At 35.2% G+C, this 25,939-nt stretch overlaps 1 protein-coding gene across 2 annotated transcripts; it reads right to left on the reverse strand.

Annotated features, from left to right (window-relative positions):
• Nucleotides 1-1,050: 1,050 nt before the first annotated feature.
• On the reverse strand, nucleotides 1,051-20,296 carry LOC116010342 (DNA-directed RNA polymerase III subunit 1-like). Of its 2 annotated transcripts, XM_031249703.1 has the most exons (30): nucleotides 20,158-20,296; nucleotides 19,812-19,977; nucleotides 19,570-19,699; nucleotides 18,550-18,699; nucleotides 18,025-18,202; nucleotides 17,322-17,485; nucleotides 15,607-15,719; nucleotides 14,903-15,002; nucleotides 13,445-13,660; nucleotides 13,224-13,372; nucleotides 12,993-13,134; nucleotides 12,891-12,919; nucleotides 12,737-12,848; nucleotides 12,062-12,250; nucleotides 11,694-11,907; nucleotides 10,833-10,926; nucleotides 9,763-9,997; nucleotides 7,976-8,167; nucleotides 6,873-6,971; nucleotides 6,498-6,701; nucleotides 6,136-6,414; nucleotides 4,937-5,084; nucleotides 4,658-4,809; nucleotides 3,835-3,990; nucleotides 3,641-3,754; nucleotides 3,424-3,512; nucleotides 2,340-2,544; nucleotides 2,042-2,244; nucleotides 1,582-1,728; nucleotides 1,051-1,395 (listed from the first exon to the last, which is right to left on the reverse strand). In XM_031249703.1, exons 2-29 carry the CDS (start codon nucleotides 19,883-19,885, stop codon nucleotides 1,665-1,667), a joined length of 4,194 nt encoding a protein of 1,397 aa, XP_031105563.1. In that variant the 5' UTR covers nucleotides 19,886-19,977; nucleotides 20,158-20,296; the 3' UTR covers nucleotides 1,051-1,395; nucleotides 1,582-1,664. The 2 variants fall into 2 exon arrangements, with proteins under 2 accessions (XP_031105563.1, XP_031105562.1); XM_031249702.1 differs by having other exon boundaries at nucleotides 12,737-12,919.
• Nucleotides 20,297-25,939: the final 5,643 nt, after the last annotated feature.

The raw sequence follows: 25,939 nt of genomic DNA on the forward strand, positions 1-25,939 counted from the left end.
GGCAATAGAACTATTTTTTCTCCCCTCCATTTGGCTATTTTATTACCCAATTGTTATGCTGTGGACCCATGTCCACCTTGCAAGGTGGTCCTAGGTCCAATACGACGTCGTTTCACAATTTTTTAATTTTTTATTTTTAAAAAATAAAAAATAAAAAAAATTAATGCCATTAACGGCTCCTCAAATTTAACATGTTTAATTTTAAATTCATGTTTCGATTAAAAATAAACTATAATTATATATATATATATATGGCTCGCGAGCGGCTCGACGAGCCACGAGCCTAAGACATTAGAGCTCGAGCTCGACTCGATTATTAAACGAGCCGCTCGAGCTCGGCTCAAACTCGAATTTGACCGAGCGGCTTGCGAGCAGCTCGCGAACCGCTCGGCTCATTTACACCCCTATTCCATATTTACAATTTGAAAACTCCACATTCACACATTACATGACTATATGTTTAGTAACTATAATACCACTATTATGCATTTACACATTCAAAACTCTATATTCACAGGTCCTATACTCCATGTTCACAACTCGGGAACTCCACATTCACACATTACAGGGCTACAAATTGCTAGAACTCTGTTAACTCTACTACAGATTTACACATTCATAACTCTACATTCACAAACTCCATATTCACAATTTGAAACCTCCACATTCACATATTTCAGGGCTGCTAGAACTCTATTAACTCTACTACAGATTCACACATTCATAACTCTACATTCACAAATTCTATACTCCATATTCACAATTTGGAACCTCTACATCCACACATTTCAGGGCTATATATTTAGTAATTTTTTTCTTTTTTAAATAATAGTGAAACGGCATCGTATTGGGTGGACCTGGGTCCACGGCATAATTTGCCTTTTTTACCCTTTCCAACTCAAACACAATATTCATTTATTTATGTTGGTTTTCAATTTCTCTGAACCCAAAATGCAATTCAACTTTTAGTATGCAAAACTTATGTTGAAACAAAACCACCATGTAATCTCTCTCTATTATTTTAAATCTATTTTGTATTTCATACTACTCTTCACTTTATTTATGGTATATTCATTCTTAACACAAATAATTCATTTGGTTCAAATTAACTTTGAACAAAAAATCAGTGCCCTTGCTCCACTATTTTTTCAACTGTACCAAACTACTCTATGCAAAATGGTTATGTGCAAGTTAAAACGGTTAGGCTATGCACTAAAACTAAGCAACATTTTGGATGCAAAATTGGGAGCCAACCTTCGCCTATCCCTTTTTTAATGTTATCCACATAGCGAGCAGAAGATAGAGCAGTGTTCGGTCATATTTTTCGTTGCTGTACCATCCTGATGAGTCCGAGGACTTTACTGCCTCACATCCATTCTCTTTCTGTGTTGATTTCTGTTTAGTATGAAAACAGTGAAATCATGTCACTTATATGTCACATATTGAGACTAGAGACAATCTGATATAACAATGCAGTAGTATTCCTTCACATTCATGTTCTAAAATATTCTGATTGTCGAGAACTGTAATGCAAGCAAGCAAATGTCAGCATCAGTAGGAACATGGAAAAATTGATTTTACCTTTCCGCAAACATAAACCCTTCCTTTGTCATTTTGAAGACTGACGACCTATTGAAGAGTTAAATCATGGTGAAAATTGGTACCTAGTCGTCCCTGGGGATAATTGAGTCTTTTCCATAATTCAGCTCAACTGGATGAGAAGTGTTGCTGCAGAAAGGAGAAAGAGAGTGATAAAAAACCATCGAGATGGATGCTATGTATGTAGCTTCAGGATACGCACTACTTAGAGCTACTTGAAACATACAAGCATCCATAAAATAATAATCAAAAACCAATTTCAAGAATAAATCAAAAAAAGGACAGAAAGTGGTTTAAAATATGATATATTTCCTTGCAATCAATTTTGCAACAACATGCATGGACATTTATAAATTTTGATAAAGAAAAAACATAACTGATGAATATTAGAACGAACAAATTGACCCATTTGTGTTTACAGCCATAGATGCCAAACACTTACCTTTGCATAACTTTAAGCATCCCTGTGCCCATCTGCATTGGTATGCCCATAATGATGCATTCACCGACTCCTTCAATTTTGTCATCCCGCCCACTTACAGAAGCATTGAAAAGGTGATCAGCAGTCTTCTCAAAGGAGGCTAATGTCAATACACTGTCTTTCATCTTCTGAATACCAAATCTAGTAATTCCTAATACTTCACCCTGAAACATTAAGAGTTATGAATGAATTGCAAGAACCTTTTGTTATGTTAAACTGGATAAACACTGAAAAGTATGCAAGTTTCTCGTATCACTACCTTAAAAGTCATTAGATCTGCTAGAAGCATCATGTGACGTACATCTATAGTCATTCCATGTTGTTTCATGATATACTTAATCTCACCAATTATACCCTGTCTTGCGGCTTCAATTCCAAGTACTTGATTCACTTCCATGATGTGATTGGTTTTTGTATTACATCCAACAACTCCATCTGTGCCCATAACAGCTAGAAGACCAGTCCTACAGCACATGACTAAATATTTTAAGGGAAACTGACTTTTATCATGAGAAGTAACATTCATATTAGTGGCCAGATACTCTTTCTCTGCCTTTTAACTGCCTTCTAGATACTTGAACCAAATTTTGTTTCAAAGCAATCTCCCAAAATGAAAGCCATATATATATATATATATATATATATATGTATATTTATGTATAGAGAGTAATAATCAAATGAGACCACCTCTTTCCGTGAGACTCTTCACAAATGCACACAAACTACTACACGAATGCACATAAACTAGATTGTGTGCAATTCCCCAGCATGAATGCACACAAGCTACCTTGTGTGCATTTACGAAGGGTCTCGCGGGACTCACACCAACAAGTGGATGCACTTGAATATTAGCCTATATATATATATATATATATATATATATATATATATATCATCATCATCCTATATGTGCAATTTGTGTACTATTCAAATATATGCTTCAGAATGCTTACTGTAATTTGCATGGAAACATGAAGTGACAAGCAGATAAAAGAACGTTTATTAGAATATAGCAAAGTTATGAAACTTGGTTTAGGTTGAATCACTTTGGAAATCCAAACTTTTCTCAAATACTATATATATCCCAATCAAGCAGACCAAAGCAGAACAGAAAAGAATAGTGATCATAGAAGATACAGAATGCAAAACTGTCATTCAGTTATCCTTGGAAAGATGTTAATCAAGTGATTTGCATGCAGGAAATAGACTCTGTAAGAAACACTAGAGAGGTTCTTTTCTAAGCAAAGATTAATAAAGACACCATGACAAAGGTGTGTACATCAGATAATATAACAATTGCTTGTAATTTGAAAGTTTCACTAGAAAAGGTAAATTGGCAATACCCTTCCACAAGCAAGTTGTACTTTTCCTTTCCCATTTCCTTTTCCTTTTCGTCTTTGTTGATCACAGCACGTTCAACAGTGTTGATACCCTGGTGAGGAAAATAAAATAACTGTTGTGAATCCACACAATTGAGCAGATCAAGAAACAAGTCACAATTGCGTTGGACTATAAAATAAAAATTTATGAAAATTCAAATTGTGCCATTGAATTACCTACCTTCACAACAACCCCAGGAAGTTTATTTTTGAGACGGTGGAGTTCAAAATGAAGTTTACTTCGATCAGCATGAGGGATAACTTCCAGCTTTCCAGGATCTAAAACCTTGATGTGCTGAAGGAAAACGCATATTTTAACATTGATCTGTCACAAGATGAATAGAAGAAACTTAAATGAATTGAAGCATATCCTACCTGTTCCTTCAACTTAATTTTTTTAGTCTGCAAAATTGATTCCTTGACAATATAAGCATCTATGGAAAGACATGAAGTTTGAATTGCTTCCAAATCAAGCACTATAACTATGGATGCTACTCTCGCAGCCATCACTATCTTAATACTCTTGGCAACCTACAAAGGAAAATGAAGTAACAGATCAGCTTAGTAATAACCAACATACTAGCTAGGTAGTTGGAAATCTTCTCATAATAATAATAATAATAATAATAATAATAATAATAATAATAATAATAATAAATAAATAAATAAATAAATAAATAAAGAGGGTCTATGCAGTAACATAGACAAAATATTGTTAATGAGTCTGAACAAACTAACAATGGCATAAAACACATTAAGACCAGATAAGTTAATGTTATTTTCATTACCAACTAGAGGAAGGGCGGATCGAGAGATTATACGACACACACCAGAAACAGAATTTTAGAAAAGCATTCTATGGAAGTTTAACATCCAACCCAGAAACAAGGAAAACTGTTGAAAAATGTACTTTCCATCTTTTTCCTTTGTTTCTTGGTGTTGTGTGTTTTATGGTAAAGAGCCTAGCCTAAATTATTATCTTAAAACATCACCACTAACAAAAAAGCATAGTGTCCCTCTAATGATAAAATAACTTTACTAAGGTTTGGTAAATTCACCAAGTCTACTTGTGGGAATCGAACCCAGGTTCTTCTAAAATTCTTCCCCACAAAGAGGGCTCACTTGCCACTTGAGCTACCCTATTGATTGCCTTTTGCATAGTTATTATTATTTAAAAGATGGAGAATAAGATGACTACCTGACCAAGAAGAGTTTTTTCAATACGACCCTTTACAATTCTAGCAAATTTTTGATTATCATCACATGAAAGTTTTGCTTCAATAATAGGTGTGCTGATCCTTTTGGCTGCATTTATAATTTCTTTTATGCGAGGAACACCGAGTGTAACATCTGAAAAGGTGTTAAAGAAACATTCTAAAGAAAAAAAAAATACAATCATGACTACTAATAACGATTCAGTTGGCCAAGAAACCATCTAAATTGGAGCAAAACCCAACACCAATTGAAACAAGGATACTCATGCTTGCAACACCAGCAAAGTGGAAAGTTTTTAATGTCATCTGCGTCCCTGGTTCTCCAATACTCTGAGCTCCTATTGCACCAATTGAAGTTCCGTCTTCTAATTTCTTTGCATGATAACGAGAGATGCAGGTCTCTAGGAAAACCTATGGCATTGGAAACACATCAAGCTGTTTTTGAGAATCAGGGCATATTGCATCATAGCAAGCAACACATAAAGCAGTGACCTTGTTACAGCTATACAAAAATAGATTAGCAGATAACAGCAAGCACCAATATCTACAAGCATAATTCTTCTGACACAGGATACAGAACAAAATGTATTATTCAAGTCCAGATAACTTTACATATTACTTTGAACCCAAAATCCAGAGGGCAGAGTTCCAGATCGTCAGCAGCTAGATTTCATAAGCATAAGGGCATCTAATTGATAAATTCAAAAAGCATAATTTCATAAGCATTTGAGGCAATAGTAATAGTAATAATAATAATAATAATAATAATAATAATAATAATAATAATAATATGCTTCTTATTTGTTTCATAGATTCCTGAAGAGTCATTCTACTTTTTGATCTCTAGCCTTGATGACTATTATCTGATGAACATTCACTCTAGTGGATAATGTACCGAATTGCCTCAAATTGCAATATCAATGTAGAGTCAAATAATGAAATTAGAAGTTCAAAATAATGAAATTAAAAGTGAATGTAAAAATTGACCAGGCATTAAAATGCAAGCTACTATGTTATTTTTTAACTAATATGTGAGCGAGTGCTTCACTCTTAATTACTCCATATAAATTATACACCAAAGACACTAAATCTAATTTCATAATACGTCTTAATGTGTAGTAGTACCAACAATGTCCAATGACTTGGCCTAGATGTCTTTTCCTGACCCTAAAATCAGGTGAATAAAGCTAAGATGCACGCACTGAAAATGCAGAAGGCAGCCAAAAGCGCCCCATCAAAAAATAATGTTATTGAGCAAATAGTTATATTATGTACATCACCTAGCTAGGGCAAAAGTCTACAACCACATGGAATTTATGTTTGAAGTATGAAAGCAACTTTGACAAACCTAAAGGATAATGATCATCATTCAACTTCAAATGCATTAAAGCTAGGGGCTGTCTTTGAAAATATATAATACACATTATGCTAACAAACATGGTATTATTGGTGAAAAATATACCTGTAGTTGCTTTCTTGTTACACCTGATATATTTAAAGTGATACTTTCAAGAGCATCAAGATCCTCCCCTGCATTATGTTCCCCATCAAGTTTGAGATCTTTCCGTGTTTTCTCTAAGCTTGCTACACAGTTGTTTTCAATGAATTCTTTTAATGAATTGCAGAAGGCCGCTGAGCACCCCCCATCTGGAGTCGTATCATGTTCTGAAAGCCTTTTATGCACCATCTGTTGGATTTCTGATGATGACAGACTCTTTTCCTCTCCGGGAGGACATGTTGCCTGTCAAAATAAATGAATCAATATTGCACTCAACCTGGAAATATATGTAATTGAGAAGAGATCATAAAAATTGAAGCTTCTACCTTAACTTTCATAAATAATCTATTAAAGTTCAGAGGATGCCCTTCTTTCTCTTCCATCTGTGCAGGGTCCATACCATCATCACCATACTCAAATTGCACTATGCATGAACTTGCATTTCGCACGGTTCTGTCGTACAAAATTGAAAGATCCTCCAGAGCCTTCATAAGCCGCCGAGACATATACCCTGTGTCAGCAGTTTTAACCTGTATAAATAAGAAAGTTTGAAAATGATTAAATATCGGTCTAGATGTTTAGTAGGGTAAACCGGTAAAACTTAATCTGTCAAAATATATATATATATATATTTTTTAAATCAGATTAATACAAATTAGCATCATTAACTACTGAAATAAGACAATGATTAAAAGCATTACCGCTGTGTCTACAAGGCCTTCTCTTCCACCCATAGTGTGGAAAAAAAACTCAGTAGCACTTAAACCATCATAAAATGAACTGGCGACGAATCCTTTAGCCTGAATTTACAATCATATGGATAAAATTCAGAACTAAAACTATCATATGTAATTGATGTTAGACTATACATTGTTACATACATTCAGCTTAATCTTCAATTCTTCACATAACAAAAAGATAGATAACACGATCAGATTAAATGAATTCAGATCAAATAATTTAGGAGGGTTTGAAGCCTATTCAGTGTTTCCATTTACATGAACTAAATACACAATGCAGGTTGGCATCCTCAAATTTTAAGGAAAAACAAACAGCAGAATGTCAAAAGCAAATCCACTCAACTCAAATTGCAATCCAAGCAATTAACTCTTTTGGATAAAGAAAAAGATGATGAAAGACCATGTGTTGATCTAGTGATAAGTCCAAGATCATATTGTGTACCCAGTAAAACCAACCACATTAAATCCACAGATAGCTTTGTATCACAAGTGCAACCTTTGAACTTCCACCCTCACCTATCTATCCACTTTAACCTTCACCTATACATAGCTCATAACATATTCATATAAAAAAAAATGTGTCTCATTCTCAGGACGTATGTATTATAACATTATTAATATAATCAATATGTTCATTCTTTCTCTGGTTTTCATATCTTAACTTTTGCTTCACTGTTTGATGATGGTTATTCGCCATCCACCACGCCTTGAATCCCTTTTTTTTCAATATTATAAGCAGAAATCAGAAATATACATATATGTTCATCTTTCTTTTTTTTTCACACTTGAAATCCGAATTAAATAATATACCCACAAGTAATCAACTTTTGAAATTGCGGTTGTCCATTCAACTATTCAGTAACAATCAGGATCAACTCTGACTTTGCTAGAAAAAAAGAGCTCACTTTAACTCAATCTTTATTTTTGGTACCAACATGGAAATAACAAGCACCAAGTTGATATGGTGTTCTAGTTAAACATAGTACCAGAATTAGGATTTGACAGTCTGCCATTTAGAAAGCCAATATAACATTTTTTTTTTATAAAAAACATAAAGAACTTACAGCTGGAAATATTGATTTTGTAGCAAAATGAGGAAGACTCCGGTCCATGAATCCATTTGGAGCACGACAACCCCCAACAGATTGCTGGCCGACACATGCAACCATCTGACTAATATTGATATCTGAGCCTTTTGAACCACATTTTGACATAATTAAGGGGCTATTCCTCCAATGTAGTGTATCAGTGCACACCTGCACAAAAAGGGTTAAAAAGACTACTATACCTATTTCCTCATAACACAAGCAAACTCAGAAAACATATGCACACTATATGGCTTATAGAGTCTTTGCCTTTAAAAGGTTAAACTTTCAGAATCGAGAGAAGCAGCGCCAAATTACCAGTTGCCCAACCTCAAATTTGAGAAACTATATTTAATATTTTGAATTTTTCATTACAAATTAGAAAATATTAGAGTGTATTTAGTAAACGGAAAATTTTTCATCTTTTTTTTTTTTCCTTGGAAAAATGGAAAACAGAATTTTATTTGGTTCAAAATAAACTATTTTCAGAATTAGGAAATGGAAATTAAAAAAATGGTCTTCCAACATAACAAAGGAATTTGAAAAACACTTCTTTCATGTTTTCTAAAATTTCAAATACAAATGTATTCAAAATTTAACTGGTAACTTACCATCTTCTTACTTATGAACTTCAACCTCACATATTTATCTAACCCAGTAAATAAATTTTAACAAACTATTACATTTGCATATTAATTTGATAAGTGTTCACCCCGTTATGGGTATTGGTGACGTCCAGAGCTTCTGTTTCAGGGGAAGGTCCAGTCCAATTTCAAGTGGTCAACTAGTTAGATTCAAAATGGCCTGGTTGTCCACTTGAAGGGAGTGTTAAGAGTCCCACATTGATAAAATAAGAGAGAATATATGCCTTTATAAGGCCATGGGTTAGACTAGCTAATAGGTTGGATTCAATCTTTTAGTGTGGTTTAGGCCATGAGCATTATAGCCCAATTGAGTGACCCTAGCCCAATCTTAGTTTATAAGAATAAGGTTATAGATTAACACACATGATAACAATAAGTCTGACAAGCTAGACCTAAATTTATGTTATTTTTCAATTGCCAGTCTTAGGCTCAATTTGACAGTGATCTAATATTTTCAGATCAGATACTAATGTAATTAATCTTCTAGATGCAAGTATACACCTACATTGTGTACTAGATACCCAAAAGGTTCCATTCCAATGCCCTAGCTGTTACTGTACCTATCAATAGGATCTGAAGTTCTAAATAGCAAATTAAGTTGTCAAACAAATTGAAAATTAATTCAGAATTTTGAACTTTTGAAATCTGTGTTCCCTAACATCATTTTGATTGTTCTACACATGAACAAATTGAATTTCATTTCTACATACATTAATTCCTGACTCCATGATCCCAGGAGTCATCCCTCAATACCTGAACAGAGTCTATAGAGTTCTGAATTTTTCATGTTTACTACAATCAAAAAGACATCCTGACCCTGAAATCCAATTGAATTTGTCCTTCATTCATGTGTCTTCTTTTCAGGTCCTTTCATTAAATGGACACAGATCTAACTGGGAAAAGCTGAGTCTAAAACTTTGAAATGTTATCCAGGTGACTAAAGGTTAAACCAGAAAGCTAAAGGAAAAATAATGCCATGTTAATTGCAGGAATGCAGGATCAGTAGCTAATGAGTAGTTATAACTTATAAATGGCTACTGTGCATTCCCTTTCTTTCTTCAGTAATTAGGATGAGGATGGTTCCATCAAAGCACAAACAAAATGATTGCAAAAAGATCTTACTTGCCCAGTTTTCACTCGGATAGCATTCAGTTCCTTTGTTATATTGGCTTCAAGTGTCTGTGCAGCATCACAGCCAGGTGCATCCTCAAGTTCCCCCTTCTTAAATGAAGCTATATACGCTTCACATATCCCATACCCCTTCTCTATTTCCATTGTCTTCTTTTCAACTAACTCCTTTCCTGGTTGGACATCATCGATGCCAATTGAAAATCCATGATTCCCTATCCAACGAGCACTGTCATGCCAATTGTGCGAAGATAAATAACCTTTTCAGTTAACTGAATATAGCAAGATATAATGAAATCAAAGTAACGATTGAACAAGTACCATTAAAAAAATCCACTTAACAGAAAATGCATATCAAACTCTATCCATCCATCATTAAGTTTATACCATGAAGAGAAATTTCAGACCTAGCCCAGGTCTCATAATCAATACTTTCTTAATTTCAGGCATCCTGAAAAAGAGTCTGCTCTAGTTTGGGAAAAGTAACTACTCTTTTTACCTTAATTGTTATCTAACTTAAATACTAACATGAAATGAAATAGTTGGTGATAACAGCAAAACTGTTTCAGTGAGAAACAACTATTTAGTGTGCTAAAATGTACAATAGCAAAGATAAGAATACGGAGTTAATTAGACAGGTTACGTCCAAATGACAAAAAACTATATAGAGTTGTGAGTTGACCTTTATCACGACTTAAACAACTTTAATTGAATACATTTAATGACCATTTGACTAAAAGCAACCAATTGAAGGTGACAGTTATACCATCTGGTGGTTTAGCAGAAGAAAAAAATGGTTCAAATAAATATACTTAAGTAATGCAGGGGCCAAATAAATACAGATGAGCATAAGAATCCAACACTATGTGTTGAAGCAAGTTTGGTGGACTACAAAAGAATGAGACGCCACAAATTTAGAATGAAAAATGTGTGATAAAACATGCAATGAGAAAAAAGAAAAGATGTGAAGTGCATAGGAAACAAATCTCATCAAAAGGACATGTATAGATATGCAAATATGCAAGGAAAACGCTGAGAAGCTGTTAGAAATGCCATAAGCATACCTCAACTTTGCAAGCCGATTCATACATATTGCAGCACCATGTGTGTTATAGTCCCTTAGCAGCACAGAATAAAGTCCATCCTTGTTTCCATTTCCTATTGCCCATTTCACAAAATACACATTCATAGTTTAAGTTAATTTTTTCCCTATTTAACAAGTATAATGAACATTTCAATGACAACCTTATCGATATTGTTGACATAAATGGTCTATGAAACATTAAGACTAATTCTCATTTTTATTTTTCATAAACACAATAAGCTGGTGCTTACAGCACTGACCACATGCAATGGGCTTTACCTATGACCTACCTCCTTACTTCAACATGAAGTAAGGAGTAAAATGGTGACATACGAAATTTCAGAGTCAACATCTGCCATATTTAAATAATTATCCAGTATCTAGATAGCATTTCCTATAAACAAAATACAGTTGCATTGGGATAAAATAGAGAACAAACAAATGTGAATCTGTAGTAATCAATACATATTATTATTTAGAATAAAATTTTCAATAGCCATGCATAAAATTACTTGATTTTAAAAAAATTGTTAAGTCAGATAAAGAAAAAAAATCAAGATTAGTAGAAACTATTTATACAGCACAGCAAATAACTTCATGTTAAAAACTATATATATATAAAGGGATGAAGAGAAGATGAAGAAGATATATTGGCGTTGAAGATAAAACAATACTTGGTGAAACTATAAGCTTCCAGTGGAAGAAGAAAAAATATAAATGAGCAATATTCAATATCATATACAGCAATGAATGCAAGAAAAAAAAAAAAGAAGTAAAAAAGGACACCTTTAACCCAAAAAAGTAATATAAGATTAGTATAGAATAAAAATTGGAAATTCACCTAGTGTGGCCTTTCCAAGTTGCCCACTTATCAGCTCACTGTTGCGGAAGTAAACAAACCCATCACTTGGGCACATTGTTTCTAGACCTTTTTCTAGACCTTTTTCTCTCGGGTAACTCTTCTCCTTAAGAGTAAGGTTTAAGTAGACTCTCATTTTACTATATGGACGTAGAAGCACACCAAATAATTGTTTTCCAGTCCAAAGCTCAACTGGCTACAAAAGCAACAAAACAAATTTTATTGTCTTTTTTCTAAATCTGAAAACAAATTAACCCCTAAGAATGGGATAAGGAAGAGAGCAATAATTTAGAAATGCATTTCATTCTAGAAACTTGACCAAACAAGAATTATGGAGTTCATGAGCCAACCTTAACTAAAGCTGGAGTTGGCAAATCAATGTGATCCATCGCATCGCCCATGTATGAACACATAAGTGAAAACGAAGCACGATCGTAAAATGTGTCCATCCTTGTAATGAGAAAGGAAGATGTTAGAAAATCCTGTGTAGAAGCAACCAAGATTTCCCCACTCTTTGGGGTGCATAAATTGTTTTGGACCTGCATTACCATCAGCAGTATGTTAAAACAATGGCAGAGTATTAGGAGATAATGTTGCCATATTTAACAATTTTCCTGTTGGTCTATTTCACACATATTGAAGAGAGACATATATAACTAGTTTTATGATCTCATGCTGATTAAAATAACATGTAAAGCAGTATTGGAAATTGGAATCCAAAAATATATTGGATATAAAGGTTATGAGTTTATCCAAATGAAGGAAATTGAACAGTTCACAAAATACTTGGCAAATAAAACACAAACAAGAAAAACTTATGACAAAGAACAAATAAACTCTTCCCATAAGGTATTGAAACCATTGCAATATTAGCCAGGACTGAGAAAAGGAGACTGAAACTATTTGATCAAGCAGCTGACAGCAAAACATATATCTGTAGCCACATAAGAATGTACTGAACACTGATTGACTAAACATTTTACCCCCATCAACAAAAGAGCCTCTGTGCGAGCCTAACATTTTACCCCCATCAACAAAAGAGCCTCTGTGCGAGCCTCTACTGTTTGTGGTACATGCATATTCATCTCATCACCATCAAAATCAGCGTTGTAGGGATTGCAAACAGATTCATTAAATCTCAAATCAGCGTTGTAGGGATTGCAAACAGATTCATTAAATCTCAATGTGCGCCATGGCATAATCCTTGCCTACACCCAAAGAAAATGTTAATATCAACATCATAATTAGACACTAAAAACAATTTTTTGAGTAATCAGTCACCCGATGGCACATGATAGACATTCGATGTAAACTTGGTTGTCTATTAAATAGAACAGCATCTCCATCTTCCAAATGACGATCAACTATGTAGCCATATTTCAATTCATCAGCATGACGCTTTCTACTAGAGTACATTAACGAACTGCAAAATTGCAAATGAACCAAAAAATTTTCAAAATCATCATATACAAATAGGATTGAGAAGAAATTGGAATTTACAATCCTACTTACATCTCGGTACCATCAGGATGCCTGATATACTTCGCACCAGGGTATTTGTTGGGCCCATTGCGAACACATTGCCTCAACTTCTCTATGTTGTGTCGTGAAACACGCTCAGGAAATGTTAAAATTCGAGCCATTAAGATAGGAATTGCTACCTGCAAATTCTATCATCATTTTCTATTTCTTTTTGTTGAACAGAGTGGTATAACCATGGTAAAACACAATACCTCAGTGATTTTAAGATTTGGATCGGGTGAAATAACAGTGCGTCCAGTATATTCAACACGCTTGCCTGACAGATTTCCACGGAAACGACCTTGCTTTCCTTTGAGGCGCTGAACAAAGCCACTCAGTGGCCTGGAAGCTTGCATTTGTGGTGGCAATCCACGTACATCACTATTTATGTACTGTGCAACTTCCATTTGGAGATCAACCCAACTAGCCTAACACAATTTTAAAACATAAATAGGGCTAAAGGCGAAGCCTCCAATTCAAGAGAACCACAGAATATCAGCACAGTGCAAACCATAATGGAGCATAAAACGTATTAGACATTACCATGTCAAATATAAACTTCGTATAGATGGCAATTGTTTTAAAGGGAAGAAAATATTTTATTAACCACAAGAATTCTCAAATCTCAGTGAAGGCATAATAAAGGCATCTACTTCAGATGTTTTAAATTTTTAAATAGGTTACACATGTTGGCACAACACAAGAGTATCTAAAATGCATAAATATAGTGACAACATGAAAGCTGAAAATAAAATAAAAATAATAAAATAATGTCCCCACCTAGAGACAAAGAAACTCTATTTGTCATGGAGATGCATGGCTTGGTTTTAGTAATGACAAAATGAAAAAAATCAGCTATTGTGCAAGATAATCTTAGATAACTTAAGAAAACCAAGGGAATCACATTCCCTCAAGAGAAGGGAAAAGGCTGATGTGGTAGGCATATCAGACTCCCTTGGATTATCACATAACATGAACCAAACAACACCTTTTATGTAACATCCCAACATAACATTACCTTGGTAATTTCAAATTACCTGAACCAAATGCCCCCTAAAAGATCAGAAAACATGGACTGGCAGATCCATTAACTAAAATGTCATATTCGGATTTAACTACAGAAACTATATAGGAGTACACCAGTCCAACATGAACACATCGTATGCAATTTTTTTTCTTTTAGATTTAAGTATCTTATTTACACCAACTAACCAAGATGGTGCTACAAGTGCTTTATACAAAGGTCAAATCTGAGAGAAGCTTCTACAGTCCAATAAATCCCATATTGCCTACATGCATGTCTCTGAATCATAAATAAAATAATATATTCAACTATACTCCAATCTTTGCACAGGAATCAATAACCCTTTAAACACCATCTGTTACTTTCCTCACTAACAATCCCATATGGTTAGAAGGACTGTGTCCAAAGTCTTTCATTTGCTTATGAATTTCTCAAATTTGCACAAAGAATGCAGTGATTGCAGTCCATTAGATTTTAGCTTAACTCAATCCATATAAAATATAAAATGATACAAAATATCCATGGTCTCACAATATGCTTGAATAGATAGTTGAGAGATTCATCTACTAAAATGTAGCAAAGATTCTCTTATTCTAGTATACCTACTGTGAGAATATGAAAGGAGCTCATCAAAATAATATCATACCAGACTTCTAGCTGGAAGAGTTGTATCGGAAATTTCTTGTCGAAGACTTGAATTTGCTTGGATAATGCGCTTCAGCCTCTCTGTGATGTCATTCTCATTACTGCAACAAAAACACCCAGGATCTCAACTAACTATATGTCTATATGTAATGTGAAGGAATAAAATGTAGTATAGCAATAGCACATTTTAATGCTAAAGAATGTTTAAAAAAAAAACTGAAGACAATCATGATTGCTGGAAAGTTCATCTTTTATATTGGTATAAGAAGCCAATAATTTAGTGTATTTACAAAAAGGATGTGAGGTTCAGAAATGCACAGACCACTGCCTGGTACTGGAACAAAATTTGCAAAAGAAATATTTTCTTACCTATCTCTCTTACCAGTAGCATTAGTCTATTATATTATTGTATTTCAAGGTGATTCTGATGACTTATGACTTTCACAAAAGTTTCCACCTAGTCTAAAATACCATTCCGACAATGTATGTTGACTTAACAAAATTTGTAGAAAACTTAAAGAGTCAACAGCATTTGTTCCAAGATTTTTATATCTAGTCATTGTTGCGATGCAGAAATTAATTTATATACCCTTACATAATGCTTTGGCATGATTACATGAGGCATTTATTCCCTCAATCAGAGTTGCATGACAACAAAGGCCAAATCCTGAATAGTTCACACAATTACACTTGAGCCAGACATACCTCTGCATTCCACCATCCACAAAGACAGAAGGGCGTATTGCTATTGGTGGCACAGGGATACTTGTGACAAGGAGTTTTTCTGGTTTGTCACTAAGATAAAGCAACTCACAGTCCTGCACATCACATGAAATAGGAGGAATTAGAATGTGGAAACAAAGAGGAAGAGCCTACAAGCATAATACTAACTGTGACCCAAATCAAATGTCCAATGTTATTTTATTTTTATGTGATAAGTTAATGTCAGAATTCAACTTTAAAAATCTGAAATGGAGTTTAAATTAACTGTTGCAACCATGTGTAAGAAATTGCTGGTCCACACTTCATTTACATTTAATGGATTGAAAAGTGTAAAGGCCTAAAGGGTGTTCACTGTTCAGGAAAGGGAAATACGCGCTAGAGCTTCACCTTAAAGGCAAGAAATTTCTGGTCCACACTTAAAAATCTTCTAAAGGATTGAAAACAAGGAAGGGTAACACCAGCAAACTCAAACTTTTGTCTTACAACTTCAGTGTAACTCAAGAGAAGGTAGAAGTAAATTATTGTATAGCAATCTAGATTGTAGACATTTTTGTGAATGAAAATTTACTTTAAAAAATAAAAAATAAACAAGTATATGCCTATCTAACCAATTTATTCAGATGAAAATTTTAATATTAAATTACTAAACTCAATTCAAGCCAGGTATCGCTAGGGAGAAAAAATAACCATATTTCTCTACTTAATATCATCAATGGCCATATTTACTATGAAGTCACAATATTGGTCTTTTTCTTCATGGCCTCTAACATTACTATGAATTATTTTACCACACCCAACTAGATTGTCAATTGACCATCACTATGTATGTCCCTACAATTACTTGGCCCATCTACTCTATAATTTTGAATGCAACCAGATCTATCAAGAGCAACCCTCAACTAGAGATCTGACCATATTTTTGACTGGCTATTTGCAACCCATAATGCAGCTTCAATTTTTATGCAGGAATAAAGTCTTAAATTTCATTTTTCATGTTATAATTTCATAGTTGTACTATGACATAACAGTTTTGAGCACATGCTTCATTAAGGTATTATATTATTATCATCTTTTGTCATATTAGACCAACACTCAGCATAGTGTATTTTATAAATTCTTTCTTTTGAAGGTCAAGAGGGAGATTTTGATCATTGGAAAATGAAACTCGTACTGAGATTCACACTCAATGTTAACATGGCAAGACAAGATTGGTTACTTGGCATAGAAGTTCATGCAACAAATCCTGTCCCGCCATGTCAATAGTGAGTGCAAATCTGGGTGCATGTAGCATAGAACTAGATAATCGTTACTCTTTTATTAACTTTTTGAGTGTTCTTGGATTCCAATTAACCCTAGAAGACTGTCTCTTCAATATTATTCCATTCTCTTCCTTAATTCCCAGTTCACTGCTTAATAATACTTCCCTTCCTAGTTCATGCACCTAGGCAGTTGGATTTTGCCCCAAGGGTAACCCTACTGCACCAATTTTGGCATTTTGCACTAACCATAAGCATTCATCTTCAAATGATACATGCACCATCTTCTAGAAGTTCATAAAACAGATGAAATCAAACCATTTTTTAGGTGTTCACACTTCACAGGTAGTAATTAAAAATAAAATTTGTAAATGAGAAGTAGAAAATGAAAGGAACCTGTATGGTTTTACTATGTAACTATAGATATAAACAAAGCACTACCTCATCTATCATTTTCTTGAAGAGGGCGTGAACTGTCTTCGAGTCGAGTTCTGGAGGCACGGTAATAGATCCCTTGATTTTGTTAGAAACGGCATTATGGCACTCATCTAAAAACTGACTTCCATATTCATGGATGATCTTCAAAGGGCCCTTTTTCACCATTCCTAGAATAGATAATCATTATACTTGACTCAATAACAGCTCATTCAAAAAGTCAACAATACTTCTTGAAAAGGTAAACATATCTAAATTTTCTTTCAGTCCATTTTGATTATCAAATACTTTGTTATGGCTAACATCACTCAACTAATAATGAAGCTACAAAATGGGTTCAACAATGAAATCACAAAAAAGTGAAAGTTGGAAGTGGGACCCACTTCAATATTACATGTCTTTGACACCAAGGATACAAAAGCATAAATTCCAAAAATTACATTTCACTTTTTCATTTGGTTTGATATTCTCCCTTTACAGCCTAAACACCTTTGTAAAGTTATTGTTAAAGTTTCATCGAAGGAAACGATCTTAGCCTTTATATTGACAAAAAATTATTCTACAGAAAAGAATAGGCAAAGAAAAATCATGAATTAAGGCTCATGGAATTGGAGGATTTGCAGATTCTATTATTGTGTGTGTGAGCAGGTGTAATAGGAAAATAATGCTATCCACCACATAGTCATATAGGGACAGAGAAGTTATTAACCATTTACGCATCCACATCTGGAACAAATCACTGCCTTGCGACCACTTGTCATGGCAGTGCACCGTTTCACAACTCTTTTGAGCAACTCATTCTTTTTCAAATGCTCCATCTTTGTATTTCTCATCTTTCTTAGGAAGTCTAGACGTTCTTTTTCACCAAGAAGAATGCGGGAACAACCCTGTAAAAATAAAATGGGGAGAATGAATGTAAGACAGTTTAGAATTGAGCAATCCTACATCCAGTGTTATTAAAACCAGACTGAACTGCAGTTAAAGAGAAAATGGTTCACTTTTTGTCAAATACCAACTATGCAATCCACCCATTTGACAAGCAGGTAAACTGCAAAAGTTATGTAACACCAGCAGTTTTTAAACTTTTTATCCAACCGAAAGGTTGAATCATAATTTTAATATTCATGGGTTAATGGGTAGTTCAGTTTTAATAAAACTGCCTGCATCAAACATCAAAAAATGTAAAATTTCCTTTGGACAATAACACCAGAACTAGTGCTCCGTAACCAAGTACCTTGCAAATGCATTTCAAGATGTCCACAATGATGGGTAGATATCCAACATTAAAAACTGGTAAAGCAAGATTCAAGTATCCATAGTGACCAGGACATTGTTTGAAATCTCCATTGCATGTGGCACAAGATTTGGTCTTATTTGGAGGGCCCTGAAACCCAAAGTTGTGTGAGTTATCTAAAAAATACAATTATAATCAAGTGGTTTGCAAGACTTGCTCTGCCCAAACAATGGTAGGCAAGATATAATGGACATAAATGAGAGGCAGTCATTCTAAAATATTTAACCATTGTTTCCACTGTCAGTTTGTCGAATTTGTTTCCATTCCAATGATCTATGACAAATACCATAAATTTATTCTTATTCACTTCTCAAAATGAATATAGAGACGGTGCAAGATGCAGGTAAAGTGATCTAGATTAAGATCAGTAATGTGAAGAATGGTTAACAGCATAATTTTACAAAAAATAAAAGGTGTATTCAAGCATGTCACGCTAATGAATCAAAAGGAATGCCAACTGAAGCCACTCATATTTCACTACAATGTTGATTAGCATCCCTCCTCTTAATCCAATATTAGCACTCCAAGTTTACTTGGCTTTCATGTGCACCACCTACATTCATGCTTTACTTTGTCCCCAAAAATCTGCCCAGTCAGTGTATGGCTCTAAATCTACTACCTACCATTTTACAAACCATAGAGAACTCCGTGTCTCGTCAAAGCAATAAATAAAGAATACAAACAGCTATGGAGGTCATAATGAAGTACAAATTGAAGAAACCCACAGCAGTTATAATGAATAGGACTTACAATTTATTATTTTATATAAGGAAAACAATTGGCTTCATTAGCTATCAAGTTAAAAGTTGCATTGAGGACTTCGTTTAATAATGGCATCCATGCCAAGTTGTAACAAGCTTTTTATCAAACCAAATGCTAATAGTTTTGTTTTAAAGCTTGCTTCTCATAATTACAACTTAGACAATGCATTCCTATACTTATCACAAAAGTAAGCATTACCATGCGAGGGTCTAATAGGCCGTTGGGAATAGGATTCTTGGAAGCATCATAGTAAACTCCACGATAGACTTCCACTTCAGCTGATTTCATTACTTCAGAACCAGAGAAAGTTGAAAACTGAATACTTTTTCTATAAAATGGCAATGAAATTAGGGTAAATATATAGATTAAACTCAACTTAAAGACACTCAAAAAGAAGGGAAGAAAGAACATGCTCAAATTGAGAAGAGCAGAAAGCATACATTTTCCGAGGGCCCACATCTTCAATGTAAGGCTGCTTGGTGAACAGCATTGCTTCACTTTTCCTCATCATCATCTTGACCACTGCTAACCTCAATCAACTTGTTTGTGGGGAGGTACCTCTACTCTGAGAAGTTGATCACTTGTATAGTGTCCTTAGGGTTCAGCCTAAGCATAAGCAGCAATGCAGTTATAATTTTTCAACGAAACAGTCCAACATCATTGCACCAAACACTACTGTAAATTGATCAAAGAAGGTTCAATGGATAAAATTGATTGAAAATAAGATTGCATTTACATTGAATTATATTTAGTTAACAAATACAACATTCTGAGTTTCAAATCTACCAGATACACTGATTGCATAGTCGAATTTCTTCTCCGAATGCTATCTTCCTTGCCGCTCCACTAATACTTACGCCCAATGTAGCAAGGCCAAAACAAAACGAATTGTATTGCAAAGATCAATGCACAACCCATATACCTCCTAGGAGTCCTAGCATTACCGATAGTGCTTTCAAAGCAGGCCTCCTCATCCCATTAGGCCCGCCCCGCTTAATTTCAATCATTATTGTGTGGACCAGCCATACTATTAAATAATGCACATTCAATATAAAAATAATGTACATTCAGTATAAAAATAATGTACATTATATTCAGGGGATGTACATTATTTGTGTACTATAAAAATAATGTACATTCAATACAAAAATAATGTACATTTAGTACATTAAAAATGTACATTTGATTATGGTCCACACAATAATTTGCCGCTTAATTTCTGGTAGGCTTTTGCAGGCCCACCCGCTAAGCCGTGGGCTAAGGTTCATGCAATACAATCACATTATTGAACCCTAACATCTTGGGCCGGCCCACAGGACTTCTTGTTTTGTTTTATTTTTTCTTTTAATTCATGTGAAATTAAGTACCAGAATAACAATATGCTAAATATGGATAAATTATTGTGTAGACCATAGTTCACATAGCTGTGTGGACCATGAATATAAGGTACATTTTTATTAGTACTAAAAGTATATTATTTTTGTATTGAAGATACATTATTTCATTGTATATATAACATAATGTACTTTTAATACATAAATAATGTATTCTAAAATAATATACTTTTTATTTATGATTTACAGAGTTGTGTGAACCATGGTCTATGTAACAATGATCGATAAATATTAGCCTTAGAGAAAGAAAAACTCAGCACAAAAGAAGAACAAACTATTCTTTCTTTTTCTGTTTCCAAAATCAAGTCTTTTTAGGTACAGAAATTGACAAAGATCAAAAACTTTACCAAACAATCAATAATTAACCCGGTTTTGAGCCACAAAAACAAGATAGAGAGATTATCCAAATCATGAAAATGCTAAAAGGGTGAGAGAAAGAATATGCGTTTAAATTCTGGTCTCGAACCGGAGGAGAAAACAAAATCCCATTAAAGAGCTGACAAGAAGCAGGGGACGCGTTAGTTTTGGGTTTTTGTGGGGTGGACTGCGGAGCAATCGAGGACTCTACTCCCTTCAGCAACGCCGTTGGATCTCTGTCTTCTCCCTTCAGCAACGCCGTTGGATCTCTGTCTTCTCCCTTCAGCAACGCCGGTTTCAGTCCGAGTAGAGCGTAAAAGGAAGAGAGCTCCGTGAGGCTGCTGCTCGGCTATGCGATGGAAGAAAGATGCGACTCTGGAAAACTCAATCTTCCTTGTACGCTGTTTAATTTTTATTTACCAATTTAATTTAATTTTTTGCCTTATATAATATTATTACATATCTAATCTAATCTAAAAACATAATAAATGTGGATGAAGGTTATACCCCTCATGTCTGTTTTTTCCGTTAAATTTTTTTGTACATTATGCTATAAAAGTTGTACTACATAATATTTTGGACAAACATACCCCTACCGTTATAACTTCCGTTATCTTTTCCACTATTGTTACTATACACATGCATCCACTATATATTTTCTTATCTTCTTCAATAATAATAATAATAATTATTATTATTATTATTTACTATTTAAAATTTTAATATAAAATATTAATATTGTGAACCTATTTTTTGCGCATCGCGCATAAGAAAAACTAGTTAATTTTGATAAATGGTAATTATTTGGTTTAATATTGTCATATTAATATTAACTTACTTACTGAGGCTCAAACCAACAACTTTTCACATGAGTGAATAATTTAGTGTCACTCCTTGATGCTTGTTAAAAGTTAATTGTTATTTGTCTAAACTGATGGTGCCAATTTGTTATATAAATTATTTTACATGAGTCCATGGCATTGAAATAATATTTAATAAAGGGATAAGGGTCAAATAGACGCTCAAACTATACCAAAAACAACAATTGGACTCTCAATCTATAAAACCTCCAATTGAACCTTTAAATTAGTGCAATTGACCCATTTTACCTAACTTCCAGGTTAATGCTGACATAAGCAACCATGAGGACTAAAAAAATAAAAAAAAATAAAAAAAAAAACAAAAAACTTACATATGGTGACATGTACTACAATTAAAATATATTTAATGTATATTATTATTATATCTAAAGCTAAAAAAAAAGTAAAATAAATAAATAAAACCCTAAACTAAACTCTTACCCAAATTCCACTCCACCTATTCTGATTATACCCAGATTCTATCGCGACTCCATTTGCGACTTCAACACTAACAGCAGTAGACACCATTAACCAGTTTAGAAACCAATTAAGAGAGCACAAGAGGTGTTTCAAATGTTTTGAACCATGGCAGCCTGGGCACAGGTGTAAATGACCAACTTTCAACATTATTGAGGACCAGGAAGAGGTAGAGACACCTGAGGTGGTTAGGCAAGAAGAAGTTGAGGAGGAAGCAAATGTTACCCTCTGTGTTGTGATTGGAGGTGAAGGCCTTAACACCATTAAGCTGCTGGGAACCATACAAACGCAACTAGTTGTAATACTGGTGGATAGTGAAAGCACTTACAGCTTCCTATACCCAAAACTGTTGTGCCAACTCAAGAGAGAACCAGAAAAAGCTAAGCTTCTCTTGGTTACAGTAGCCATTGGTGAACAGATGATTAGTGACTCCATTTATTATGGCCTCAAGTGGCAGATTCAGCAGGAGTGTTTCACCAAGGACTTTAGGTTGCTGAGGTTAGGAGGGTGGGACATGGTATTGGGAATGGATTGGGTGGACTTATTTGCCCCAATCCAACTCCATACCATGCCTCCTAGTATCTCTTTCCATAAAGATGGGAGAAGGGTGTTGCTGAGGGGTTTGACTAAGAAAGTGATGTTGTGAAGGGTGCCACTGAGAAACAACTCAAGAGGTGGAAGAAGGATGGAGTCCAGGGGTTTTTGGTGCAGTGCAGACCCTTACCTGCCACTGAAAATGAGGAATTGTCCACCCTATGCCACACAACTGCCCACACAAACCACCCTGAACTATCCCTATTGTTGCAAGAGTTTCAGGAATTGTTTCAAGAGCTCTTTACCCTACCCCCACAAAGAAACCTTGACCACTCTATTCCCCTAATTCCTTGTGCAACCCCTACCAACACTGGTCCATATAGATATTCCTTTGACTAGAAGAATATCATTGAGAAGATGGTGGATGAGATGCTTGAGGCAGGAATCATTACCCCTAGCACCTCTTGTTTTGCCTCCCTTGTGCTTTTAGTCCCTAAAAAGGATAACTCATGGAGATTCTGCATTGATTATAGGGCATTGAACAGTATCACTATTAAGAACAAGTTTCCAATACCATTGGTGGAGGACCTCTTTGCAGAACTTGCTGGGGCAGTCTGTTTCTCTAAGCTGGACTTGAGGTCTGGCTATCACCATGTGAGAATGAAGCCTGGGGAAGAGTATAAAACAGTATTTAGAACCCATCAATGGCTCTATGAATTCAGAGTAATGCCCTTTGGGCTCACCAATGCCCCTGCTACCTTCCAGGCATTGATGAACCAGGTATTTAAACCCTTATTGAGGAAGACAGTGATAGTATTTTTTTGATGATATTCTTGTGTACAGCTCTAACAAGGAGGCCTATTGATGACTGGGCAACACCTTAGCTCTAACAAGGAGGCCTATTGGCAGCACCTCAGCTCTAACAAGGAGGCCTGAGGCTGCTGTGCATTCCATTACTGTGTTGCAACCTCAGTGGATAGAGGATATCGTCAAAAGTTATGACAATGATGACTGGGCAACTGAAAACCTCACTGCTGCATTGGTAGCCCCAACTGTTAACAACTTGATGTCAGTATCAAAAGACCTTTTGAGATACAAGAACATATTGTATGTGGGGTCTTCAGGGAACTTAAGGGGGGACTTGATACTCAAGCTACATGAGTCTGCTATAGGGGGGCATTCTGGCCAAACTGGAACATATCAAAGGCTGAAGACTCTCTTCTACTAGAAGGGAATGAAAAAAAATGTAATTGACATGGTTAAGAGATGTGATGTATGTCAAAAATGCAAGCATGAAAATGTTGCCAGCCATGGGCTTCTACAACCTTTAAACATCCAAGAAGAATCCTGGCAGTGTATTTCTATAGATTTCATAGAAGGTCTTCCTAAGTCTAATAGAAAAGAAGTCATATTGGTGGTGGTGGATAGACTAACCAAGTATGGCCACTTCATTTCCTTGGCACACACCTACACTGTAGAAACTGTAGCTGAGCTTTTTATGGAACATGTGTATAAGTTACATGGGCTGCCTAGAAGCATAGTCTCTAACAGAGACATGGTCTTTACTAGTAAGCTATGGCAAACCTTGTTCAAGAAGATGCAGGTCAAGCTCAACCTCTCTATTGCTTACCACCCACAAACAGATGGACAAACAGAGAGGGTGAACAAGTGTGTGGAAGGATATCTGAGATGCATGGTTTTCCAGAGGCCTAAGTTTTGGGAGGGATAGCTACACTTGGCTGAGTGGTGATATAACACCAACTATCACTTAGGCCTACAGTACACTCCATTCCAGACCCTCTATGGTTATGCTCCTCCTCTCATGGGCTGCAGCCTGAACACAATTGACAGAGGGGTCTCATGGCTCACTAAGAGAAACACTGTGCTAGCAGCATTGAAAGAGAACCTTAAGCAAGCCCTAAACAGAATGAAACTCCAAGCTTATAAGGGAAGGAGTGAAAGGACACTAGAAGTTGGGGATTGGGTCTACCTTAAGGTGCAGCCCTACAGGCAGGTTACCCTAGCCATTAGGAGTAACCTCAAGCTCTCCTCCAAGTATTATGGACCCTATAGGGTCATTGAGAAAATTGGGGAGGTGGCTTATAGACTGCAGCTACCTCTTGGAACCCTGTTGCATCAAGTCTTCCATGTCTCTCAGCTTAAGAGGAAGGTGGGTAATGGGGGAGTGGCTCAACTGGATCCTCCAGTGGTAAGTACAGATGGACAGATCAGAACTGAGCCAGTGGCTATCCTAGGCAAACGGTTGGTAAAAAGGGACAATAAAACAGTAACACATATCCTTGTTTAGTGGGCCAATTTACCAGAAGAGGGGGCTACATTGGAGGATTATTATCACATCAAGAGTCTATACCCATGATCCTTGGGGACAAGGATCAGGTAATTGGGGGGGATGTAATGAACCAGAGAAATGAAACTAGGAGTTAAAGAAGGAGAAGTCCAATACGGCATCGTGTGAAACGACCGTTATTGGCAGTTGATTGCCTAGGCCAAAACGCCGCCGTTTGAAGGGGTTGTTGATAGCAGTTGAATAACCTTCGGACGACGTCGTTTCCATCAGCTTCCTCGTCGTTGAGTCTATTAAGCAATCAACTGTATTTTTGCAGTATTATACAGTATTTTAGCATTAGCTTTTGGATTGTATTTAAGGATTTTTGGTGCAATGTGGTGGATTATGCTAAGATTTATGATAATTCCTTTTCTCCTATCTCTTCTCTCGCCCTTGAACCCTAATTTCTTCCCTCTTTACCTCCCTTATCCTCTGAATTTGCTATTTTACTCCATAAGTGCATTGCAAAATCAAAAGCGAAAACTAGAAATTTAATGAAAATCCTTCTATGAAGACGTAGCTTGTGGTTGGCCGCAGGGCAGTAGGAATTGACAACTTTTTTTTTTTTTTACAGAAACCCTAGCTAACTGATATCAGAT

The sequence above is a fragment of the Ipomoea triloba genome, chromosome 2, assembly GCF_003576645.1.
Source record: "Ipomoea triloba cultivar NCNSP0323 chromosome 2, ASM357664v1".
Taxonomy (NCBI): Eukaryota; Viridiplantae; Streptophyta; class Magnoliopsida; order Solanales; family Convolvulaceae; genus Ipomoea; species Ipomoea triloba.

Bases quoted from the DNA above. Each gene is read 5' to 3' on its own strand.
- LOC116010342 (XM_031249702.1), bottom strand. From the start codon at position 19,885: ATGATGATGAGGAAAAGTGAAGCAATGCTGTTCACCAAGCAGCCTTAC. The intron at 12,920-12,992 runs GTGACTGATTAC...CTTTGGGTGTAG, and splicing joins TGTCTATCATGTGCCATCGG to GCAAGGATTATGCCATGGCG. The intron at 10,927-11,693 runs GTGAATTTCCAA...AATGGGCAATAG, and splicing joins ACTTGGAAAGGCCACACTAG to GAAATGGAAACAAGGATGGA.